This window comes from Vigna unguiculata, chromosome 6, assembly GCF_004118075.2.
Source record: "Vigna unguiculata cultivar IT97K-499-35 chromosome 6, ASM411807v1, whole genome shotgun sequence".
NCBI lineage: Eukaryota > Viridiplantae > Streptophyta > Magnoliopsida > Fabales > Fabaceae > Vigna > Vigna unguiculata.
In genome coordinates, this window is record NC_040284.1 from 22,936,767 (window position 1) to 22,949,039 (window position 12,273).

The window sequence follows — 12,273 nt, forward strand, 5'->3', positions numbered from 1 at the left end:
TTAACCTTCGCTAAATAACCCCCGTTAAATGCAATTTTTCTTGTAGTGATCACTGTTACATATAAAAATTATAATTATTACCTAAGCATTTTAACTTTTACGTGCTTTTTTTTTCTTTAAAAATTTTTCCAAAATCACTCCCTTTTCTTATTTATGTATTAAATGGGGATAAGTGTCTTGTCGTTATCCCAACTCACCTTTTTATAGTAGTCAAACTCTCATCCTAATACCTAATTTTATCTTTTACAAAATTTATTGAAAAAATATATAATAATTAATTTAAAGACTAAATATAATTACTTATTATATTAGAAAAGTTAGACATTGTTTTACAAACTAAAAATTATTAGATCTAAAATAGTCTTTAATATTAATAGAAATTTATAATTAATTTTGTACATTAAAGTATAAATTGGTTTATAATATTATTTACTAAGATTTTAACTACTTATAATTATTAATTTTTATTATTAATTAAATACTAATTTAAAATTAATAATAATAAGTAACCAAAATTGATAATGAATGTTAAAGATCAATTTAGAATTTCATTCACAAATTAATTATATTTTTTTATGCTAAGATGACTCCACTTTTTTAATGTATTGAAATTAAGTAGATATTTATTATATAAACCAACTATTTACATTATTTTTTTACGATCTATGAAATTGTTTTAAATGATAAGTAATTCTAAAAAAAGTAATGTTGTTAATTTACATGCCGGGAGCCTGTTATAGTAATTTGTAATTTATTCTCTCTTTTCTTATGATTACGCTAAATGAATAAAATAATAAAAAATAGTTCAAAATAACTTAAACAATTAAAAAAAATACATTCTTTTCTTCTTCTATCCAATATAATTTTCTAATTCTTTCTTTTCTTTTCTCCTTCTATTTTTTCTTACTAAACACACACAATTAGAATCATTAATCCTCTTAATTAGTTTATAAACTTCTCTCTTCTCTAACAATTGATAAGTTTTAACCTTTCCAATTTTTATCACTCAATAATGTATATACAACATTCCATAAATAATCGATTCATATTTTTCTTGAAAAAAATAAAAAGAAATTGCAAATGTTGGCCTGTTTAAATATGTAAAGTAATATAAGGTATATAGAGGAAATAAATCTGGAAGGTAGAAGACAGAGTACCGTTTGGTGTGTATTTAATGTACTGCAGAGGGTAGTAGCTGAGGCTGAAGTTATTATCGTAAATAACCGTTACACTTTATGCATCTCATATTAATTATACGTAATTTACTGATTTTTTATATTCAAATTTATTAATTAAAGATGTAAGATTATGATAATTTAATTATAAAAGTGCAACAATTTTCTTCATGAAAAATGAATTTGAAAAAAACATCTAATTTTAAATTTAAATAAATCAAATTATATATCTTCCAAATTTATTTTAAAAGATATGAATTTAAAAATAAATATTAAAATTCAATTATTCAGATTTAGATGTGTAAAAGTCTAAATTAATTCTTTTTCAGAAATATAGATTTGAATTTAATTTTAAATTAATGAAAACGAATTTATTTATCATCTTAATTTATTTGTAATTTATCATAAAAGTGTAGAATATGGTACAACTTAATTTATTAAATCTTTTTTCTTTAAAATTATTTTGACCATTTTAAATATTCAAAATAGAATTTTAGGTTTAATTTGTCAACCATAATATATATTTTAATTCAAATTAACTTATTATAATTAATTAGAAAAGCAAATGAAAAATATAGAATAGTAAATAATATTGTAATAAATCACATAAAAACTTAACCATTTTAAAAAGATGTTAATGTAATTTAAAACAATTACAAACAATCGATAACATCATTATTGACTCAAAAAGTTAGCTTAAAGTCAATATACAACCACCACACGGACACAAAACAAAACACATAATACTTTATTTTTACTTACCTCAAATTTGATAGGAGGAGGTTTCACCAATATCCACACAAAATCTCTTCCACTCATAAATCATACATAACTATTTCTTTTAAATAAAAGAAACCAACAATACACCTATGTGAAAATAATATTCAAAATTAATTTTTGTAATCAACTTATTAATTGTGTTTTAAAAAAAAACACAAATAACTAAACTTTATTTTAAATTTTTTACTACAATTACTTTTTAATACGGTGAACACCACCATGTAAAATACATTATTATTAATACTAATATCAATACAAAAAATAAATTATAACAACACTTTATTAATTACTTAATAAATATAAACTCAAATCCTTTTCTTTCCAATATAGCAAACCGGCGCACACAAAAACGACCATAACCTGTTACTTTCCAAACGGTCCAAATTAAATGACATACACAGTGGTAACTATGTTTGGGTGATAAGATGGAGACCACAGACATAACCACATAAAACAACTTCCTAAAACAAAAACACCTGTTCAGATTGAGTAAGCATCAACCTCACTCTCGCAGCAAGAAGATAGGAGATATGGAGGGCATAGCACACAGAAGAGTGGAAGTGAATGGCATAAAAATGCATATCGCAGAGAAAGGAGAGGGTCCAGTGGTGTTGTTCCTCCATGGCTTCCCTGAGCTCTGGTACTCATGGCGCCACCAGATTCTGGCTCTCAGCTCCAGAGGATACCACGCTGTTGCACCAGATCTACGTGGCTACGGTGACACAGAGGCACCGGCTTCAATGAGCAGCTACACATGCTTTCATATAGTGGGTGATTTGGTTGCGCTTATAGAGCTTCTGGGTGTGGACCAAGTATTCCTTGTGGCTCATGACTGGGGAGCCGTCATAGGTTGGTACCTCTGCATGTTTCGCCCTGAAAAAGTGAAGGCCTATATCTGCCTCAGTGTTCCTTTGCTTCACAGAGACCCCAACGTCAGACTCGTCGATGCAATGCGTGCTATGTACGGAGACGACTACTACGTCTGCAGATTTCAGGTATATATACTTCTTCATTTTCCCCAACACTGTTTTTCATTTTACTGTTCTTTTTTCATGTGAAGTGAAAGGAGAATTTAGTGGAGTGATATCAGATCTGAAGGTAATAATTGTGTTCGATACTTGTGACAGAAACCGGGCGAAATAGAGGCTCAGATGGCTGAAGTTGGGACTGAGTATGTGCTCAAAAACATTCTCACAACTCGAAAACCTGGTCCTCCAATCTTTCCGAAGGGAGAGTATGGAAGTGGGTTCAATCCAGATATGCCGAATTCCTTACCCTCTTGGCTCACGGAAGATGATCTTGCCTATTATGTATCCAAATTTGAGAAAACAGGCTTCACAGGACCCTTGAACTACTACAGAAATTTGAACTTGTAAGTAATTTATAGTTTCTCGGAGGATATATAATTGTTTACACTATATATTCAAAATCAATGTTTCCTTTTCGGGGGAAGGATTGGAATAAGGAAGATATATTAGAAAGATTACTGATTCATTAAGTGTATTGTTGTTTACAGAAACTGGGAGCTGACAGCACCATGGAGTGGAGTGAAAATCCAAGTGCCGGTAAAGCACATCACAACTGAGTTGGACATGGTATACACCTCACTGAACATGAAGGAGTATATCCACGGTGGAGCTTTCAAACAAAATGTGCCAAATTTAGAAGAAGTGATTGTGCAGAAAGATGTAGCTCACTTCAACAATCAAGAAACAGCAGAAGAAATCAGTAATTACATATACGAGTTTATCAAGAAGTTTTGATCTCATCCAAAAATGACTTCAAAGTAGAATAAATTGTTGTTGAAGCTGCTGTGTTTTTTATTTTACGATGACTATATATGTACCGAGGAACACGAGTTGTTTTTGATTAATAAATATGATTTTAGTGTTTGAATATTATATTAGCAAAACTGTATAACTTCTTTTCAATTATCCGAGACTCATCAACTTAAGGTTACACTAGGTTCCCATCACCAAGATGCAATGTATTGCACAGTAAAATCGACTTTTCAATTCTGTTTCCATCACTATTTCCTTCTCATCCGCCCAAATAGCTTCGATCCATGCTCTCTTTGGTGCTACTTGTATCAGCAATATGTTATGCCGTGCCCGCATGATTTTTAGGATACTCCTACTAAAATTTTGACATAGTTCACAAGGAACTATGGTGTGAATTTTTGAGTAATGAAAAATATGGATAATTGTGGATTGGATTTTTCAATGTCCAAAATCTATAATTCAAATCTAGTTGAACCGGATAAAATGAATCTAAATTTTAATCTAAATTCTGTGTTGACTAGATCAACTAAATTTAGATTGTTTTTCGATCCAATTTAAATTGGATTAAAATTAGATTTAATCCACTTTGTCAATTAAATTGAATGAGATCAACCTAATATATTAAGTCCATTAGATATATATTGGGAAGACTAGGCTCGACCCTTTGTCTTAGGCCGACTCAACTTGATCTTTTGACTTAATCTTATGTTTTGGTTGCTCCGACTCAACAGACCTTCACTTAAGATCGACTTGACTGAGTTTTGACCGAGACGACTCGAACGACCTTTTGTTGGGCCAACTCGGCCAAACTTCATTGATTTGACTGACTTTCAATTGGGGTTGACTTATCCGAATTTCGACTCAAGCTGACTTGTCCAAACTTCAACCACTGCGGACTCGGTCAAATTTCGACAAGTGCCAAATTGGTTGAATTTCAGCAAGCCTTGATTCAATCGAAATTAGCTAAATTTGAATTATTATGTATCAGATCTAAAAATTTAAATATTTTGTCCACCTTTACTACAAAATATACATATACATAGTTAGAGATTACCCAAATTAGATACGCACTATATCAAGATTTATATATTAAGAAATTTCTTACACTACCAATGTAAGCGGTAAAGGAACCAAAAAATATTTTATAAAATTATTTAAATCCAAACACATCCAAACTGAAATTCTAATAAACTGATCTTCTACTATATAAATTAACATAAAATAATTATAATATAAAATTTTCAAAATATTTTATTGGACTGAAATAGACATGAAAATTTTGATGTTTTATAAGTGATAATTTTTCTACTAATGCAAATAAATGTGTGTAGAATAAATTTAAAAATGATGAATGTATAAATATGTTTACACTACTTGGGATTAGAGTACCAATTAATTCAAATGGAGAATACCAACGCAAATGCGTCCCTTCTGCCTCCGTTTATGACCAATCCTCTAAACAAGGAAGCTCCCAAATCTGATTCTTATATTTTTCACTTATTTTATCTCCTGTAAGACAGTGTGGGTTTAACCCTCGCTTTGAATTTCATTTTTAAACTTGAAACCATGTATGAACCTCGGTCATCCCCTCCCTGTATATTTAATTTTTGGATAAAATATGTTTTTTTTCTTTAATTTTAAATAAATTTTAGAATTATTTTATTTTAAAATGTTGAACTAATTTAGTTTTTTATCTTTCAAAATATATGGATTTAGTCATTCAAATCAAATTTTATTAAATTTATTTAACATTTCAAGCACGTTTCATGATAATGTTTGATTTAACATTAAAGCAAAAATGTATTAAACAGTATAAACAACTCAAGTACAATCCTGAAATGCGTACAAAACATCAAATAAACCTAATAAAATTTGATTAAAAAGACTAAATCCATGTATTTTGAAAGATGAATGACTAAATTGGTTCAAAATTTTAAAATAAACTAATTCCAAAATTTACTACAAGAACAAAAAAACATATTTAACCCTTAATTTTTAAAAATGAATTCAGTAATTACGTTCGTCTGGTCTACGCTCTCTCGATTCTTGATTAAAAATAAAAAACGAAGTTCGAAGCTATTTTGTTCATAAACAATACCTGGTCAAAATTTTTATGCTGTGCCGACATGATTTTTAGGATATTTCTACTAAAATGATATATTTGAAAATGAAATGTGGTGTGAACTTTTGAGAACTACAAAATAAACATAGTTACACACCACCTAGTTCACACTCTATTAGAGGATTTATATTAAGGGATTTATATACTAAGTCACTCCTTCCATTATCAAAGTAAGTGATAATGCAACCAAAATATTGTTTTAAATTATTTAAATTCAAATATATTTATAATGAAATTAGAATAAATTGATTATTTTATTGAATAAATTAACACAATTCTTTATAATATAAAATTCTCCAAAAAAAATTATTGGAATTGAAACAAACATGAAAAAATTTATAATGTTTTATGTTACAATTATTTTTCTACTAACGATCTTGATAGATGTGTTTATACTAAATCTGAAAATATCAATGTGTTATAATATTATTTTATTAAAAAATTATATAATTATATATATATATATATATATATATATATATATATATATATATATACTAACATTGTGTTTATTTTTAACATTGTGTTTATTTTTACATGTACCACTGTTTAAGTGTGAGGGGGAGAACAAATAATCAGATGGAAACCATGTTTATTTCAAATGATTTCATCATAGAGTAAAGATATTCTTTGAACTCATTCAGAGTTCAAATTTTTTATTGATTCTTTTTATTGTTTTATACTAAGTCTTAAAAATATATTATATTAGTATTTTAAATATATTTTTAATATATTTTAAAATGTTAAAATTAATAATAATCAATATATTGTGAAGACACAATAAAAAAACAACACAAAAAAAATTAACAGAAAATCCAAATTCACTCTTACGACGTATCAGAGAGACATGAGTATTTACTGTTCATAACAGTAAAAGAAGAAAAAAATAGCCCTCCTTTATTTTGAACAAAGCTGTCAATAATATTCCTGAACCAAATAGAGATATTTTGCGTTAATTTATATTTTGTAATAACACTACTAATAACATACCAAATCATTTTATAATAACTCTACTTATACAAGTTTAGTACTGTGGTCATGGGTATAATGTTAACAATAGTTCTATTGTTAATATATAAATTATTATTTAAGAAAATGTATTTAAATTTTTTTCCTACAATTCCCAACAAATTTTAAAATTTTATCTTCCCAATTTTAATTTTAATTAGAAATATCAATTTTCATTTAAATTTCACATCATTTCAACTGTTCAAAGGTAAAATAGTAATAGCTTACTTTTATTTATTATTTTTTTAATCATCATACCCATCAAATCATACATTAATTTTTATAAATTTTTATTTCACAAATTATCCATTAACTCAAACAATAATACAATCATTTCTTCATTCTCTTAAATTTATCTATTCACTTTCCAATTTCAACTAAAAAGTGTTTTAACCATATATATATATATATATATATATATATATATATATATATATATATATATATATATATATATAATACATACATTAAGTAATACTACAAGACACCTAAATATATTTTCAATGCATATTTAGTGGAGATCTTATTGTACCTTTTAAAATAGTACTATATAATCTTTAATCTTCTTACTTTAAAGTACCTATGTATATAGGTTACCAAAACAAAACAGTCACATATTCCTGTCTATGAAAAATAAAACAACCATAATTACATCAAAAACCAATTGTTACATTTGTGTGCTCGAAGTAGATTAACTTTTAGTACTTGTCATAATTACTTATAATTTATAATTATTGTTTTCCTAATGTACCTTCAGAGGAGAGCATGTTGTTGCATGATTGCAAATCTTTACTACGTGTATGTTATCGTTGAACCATCCATTTTGTATTTCATATTGTTAAATTTGTCTTGGACCATCCATAAATGTGTTATTATATATTTATATATTGAAGATATATTAATTTTGCTACCTATAATGATAGAGTTTACATAAACAATTATTTATAATAAAAGACATGGATGAAACTACTATAATTTTAAGAGTTAGAGTTAAAAGAAACTTCCTAGAAACCTTGACTATTATGACTTTAAATATGTAAACATATCATGTTAATTCTAAATTAAAAAATTAAAACATAATTGTTGTTTTACTCAAAATGACTTATGAAATTGTTTTAAAAAACACAAGTAGTTTTAAGAAAAATTGTTAACTTATATACCTTGAACATGATATGATGATTTGCATTTTTGTACTATTTTCTTATAATTACACTAAGTCAATAAAATATTAAAAATAATTTAAAACTCAATTAGACAATTTAAAAAAAAAACATTATTGTTCTTCTATTTCTTTCCAATATATAATTTTCTAATTCTTTCTTTTATTTTCTCTTTTTTCTATTTCTTCTTATCGAACATACATATTCATTAATCAATTCAAGTTTTTCTTGAAAAACCTGAAAAGAAATTGCAAATGTTCCCCTCGTTTAAATATATGTAACGTAATATAGAGAAAATAATAATAATTCTGGAAGATAGAATACAAAATACCGTTTGGGGAAATCGGTATACTGAGAGGATAGTAGCTGCAGCAGAAGTTATTGCGCAAATAACCGTTAAACCATGCATCTTATATTAAATAAACGTAATTACGGATTTTTTATATTCAAATGTATTAATTAAAGATATAAGATTATGATCATTTAATTAATTATAAAAGTTCAACACATCTTTTCATGAAATTTGAATTTGAAAAGAAAAACATCTAATTCTAAATTTAAATAAACCAAATTACATATCTTCAAAACTTATTTTAAAACATATGAATTTAAAAATAAATATTAAAAATAAATTATTCAGATTTAGATGTATGAAAATATATATTACATTTTTTCATAAATCTGGATTTGGATTTAGTTTTAACTTAATTTTTTATATTTGGATTGGATTAAAATTTAATTCCGTTTTCAATTTAGATTCATATAAGAATTTTCAAAATTATATTCATTTCTATTATAAGTGAATATTAAAAATAATGATTACATTATATAGGATATATCATGCTTTTATTAACATGTACAATAGTTTTGAAAGATGGTCATTATAATTGATAACAAGATAAGTATGGGTTTGACTATTTCATTTCTATCTCAAAATAAAAATTAATCTCCATCTATATTCTCATCTCTATAGTTATATTAAACGGATGTGACGTTTTTTACTCATCTTCATTTCAATTGAGAAAACATATTTACTATTTTAAATATTAATTATAAGTAAGCATAACCAAATGGATAAATCTCAGAAATAAGTTATAAAACTAAGTATAAAAAAAATCAATATAAGTTTTTCATATTACCTACCAAATCAAATGTATTTTACTAATTTAGAACTACATGTTTACGAAGAGAATAAATATATTGAAACAAGTATAAGAAAGAGAAAGAAAAAAAAAAAAATATATATATATATATATATATATATATATATATATATATTACTCATCATAATCGTACTTAATAAATACAGAAGTTTCTCATTAAAATTAGAACAAATTTAAAAAATATTTATGAAATAAGTTTATTTATCATCCTTAATAGAATTATAATGACTTAAATACCTTTTTGGTTCTCATTTTCGTAGTGTTTGTTACGGATGATCCTCATTTTGACAGAATGTTTAAAATGATCCTCATTTTTATCGAATATTTAAAATGGTCCTCATTTTCGCAATTCGTGTTTTATTTGGTCCTTTTCTGTAACGCCATTTAAATCATTAACAGAGCATTGTACAGGTGGCACAGTTTGTATTAGGGTGTGTTACGTGTACTGTACAGGTGGCTAATTAACGTTAAATTTTCAATTTAGGGGAAATTTTGCAATTAGGGAAATTTCTTCATCTTCATCTTTCTTGAGCTCAAATTTGCAGAGGAATCAACTAATACTTGTCATTTCCTAATTGGATTGCAGTTGCGCTCTTCATTTCAATTTTCCAATTAAGCATCATCAACGAAGTAAGTGGGTGTAGGGTTTTCTGGGTTGTGTTTGCTTGTGGGTTAGGGTTTTCGTAATTCTATTTTGGGGTTTATTTGTCTTTCGATTGTTGTGATGTTCTGCATGATTTCTAAATTACTTGTTGAGAATGCATCAACTGTTGAGAATGCATCAACTGTTGAGAATGCACCAACTGCTGAAACTGTTGAGTGCACCAACTGTTGGAACTTAAACAACTCAACCACCAAGGAATGAAGTGGAGAGTCAAGCAGCACTACTACCAACACCAAAAGAATCATCTCAGCAATTTATGATGAGATTACATTAGGAGGAGGCCATGATAGCAACTACAAACGTCTTAGTTATTTTTTGAAATTTCTGATGTAGAATTTATCATTGATGTACTGCATTTTGACTTTCCTTAAACTTTGTTCAATTTCACTTTTGTCAAACATTGATGTAGTGCATTTTGATGAGGATGAATTAACGTTATGAATTTAACTTCTTCCAGACTTAGATCAATTTAATTTCTCCCAAGCCTAGATCAATATCACTTACTTCAATGCTCAGATTAAGTTGTTATTTTGAACATGTTGGGACTAATATCAACATAATCAAACTAATTCATTTATTCATTTAACAATAGTACAAAATAGATTGGACTTTAAAAGATTACACACAATAATAGTACGAATAATACAATAACAACACAAGTGAACCTTATTACTAATTGTAGCCTCTTCTCAGCAACTTTCAATGACTTCTCCAAATCATTAATTTGCCTCATTTGTGTCATGATGATGACATCCTTTTTATCAACACCACCATTTGAAAAAGTTGCACCCCACATTATTGAAACTACCACTCTGTAAATCAATAAACCAAAAATTAAAACCAATTTATTATTAACACAAAAATAAAAACAGATTGTACCCAAAATTTTCTACCAATATTTTTTGGAGTTCTTGCCATCCTCAAAGTTGCCATCTCTCCGCAGCTACAACTCGGGATTAATCCATTTCTCGTTGAACCACCAATAGTGCAAGAAGATTGGGACCGTAATATACCTATATAATGAGATTGTAGGAAGAAGAAGATTGCAACAACACCAATTGGGAATGAAGGAACAAGATTACCAAAACTCACCAACTGTCCAAACATTCCTTACCCAAAACCCTAGCTCACTTATTTATCCTCAAATATCTAATTACCACATTTGTACAGTACACTTAACACATCCTAATACAAACCGTGTCACCTATATAATGCCCCGTTAATGATTTAAACGGCGTTACAGAAAAGGACCAAATAAAACACGAATTGCGAAAATGAGGACTATTTTAAACATTCGGTAAAAATGAGGACCATTTTAAACATTCTGTCAAAATGAGGACCATCCGCAGCAAACACTGCGAAAATGAGGACAAAAAGGTATTTAAGCCAATTATAATTTATCATGAAAAATATAGAATATGATAATGTTGTAACTAAATTGATTAAATCACTTTCTTAACAATATTTTGATCATTTAAAATATTTAAAATAAATTTTAAGTTAAATTTCTCAACAATAATACATATTTTAATTAAAATTAATTTAATATAAGTTACACTTAAAAAAGTAAACGAAAAATATAGAATAGCAAATGTAATAAATCACATTATATACTTAGTGATTGTAACCAAGATTTTAATGTAACTTTTAAACAATTACAAACAATATCTATAACATTATTATTGACTCAAGAAGTTAATGCATTTTTTTTAAAAGTAGCATCTATCGTAGAATTGCATCGAAATGATTTGTGTTTGGACAATTAAAAAGGAGAATGAATTGAGTTAGAAATGTTCCCTTTTAATATTAAACTACATTTAAAATTCTTTCCTTTACCACGATAAAATAAAGAGTATATGGAAAAGAAAATTGTACAAAGTATTTATATTGGTTCAAATTAAAAGACGATACGTCCAGTTGTTAATCCCTCAGCAGCAAGATTAACTCAATCACTAAAATAAACCACAAATAAAGTTACAAATAAAAAAGTTTACTTAAGATTTAGAAAACACCTCTTTTGAATCTACAATAAATGAAGACACCTTCTTTAAATCACACAAGAAATGAACACCTCATTTGAATCAGACAAATGATGATCGACTTATCCTAACAAGAGCAACAACACTCAATCATTCAAGATCAACCTTGATGAAAGTTGTGGCTCTACCCACACTAGGTTTTTCAAAGTCTTCCCACGGAGAGTTCTCAAGTATTGAGACTTCTCTAACTTATGTATTTTTCAAATGAAAGCCTACCACTTAACTTATAAAAGCCTATTAAAAAATTAGGTTAACAATATGAAAAATTAAGTCATAACTACCACAAATAATGGATTATCATAAGTGATAATCGATTATCACATAAACTTTTATAAAAAATAAAAACATTTTTTTCATTGTGATAATCTATTATCAGTTGGG

General features: G+C 27.0%; 1 protein-coding gene across 1 annotated transcript; it reads left to right on the top strand.

Moving 5' to 3' along the window:
- The first annotated feature begins 2,320 nt into the window (after window positions 1-2,320).
- On the top strand, window positions 2,321-3,856 carry LOC114188213 (epoxide hydrolase A-like). The gene is made up of 3 exons (XM_028076775.1): window positions 2,321-2,950; window positions 3,083-3,327; window positions 3,472-3,856. Exons 1-3 carry the CDS (start codon window positions 2,486-2,488, stop codon window positions 3,716-3,718), a joined length of 957 nt encoding a protein of 318 aa, XP_027932576.1. The 5' UTR covers window positions 2,321-2,485; the 3' UTR covers window positions 3,719-3,856.
- The last annotated feature ends 8,417 nt before the right edge of the window (window positions 3,857-12,273 follow it).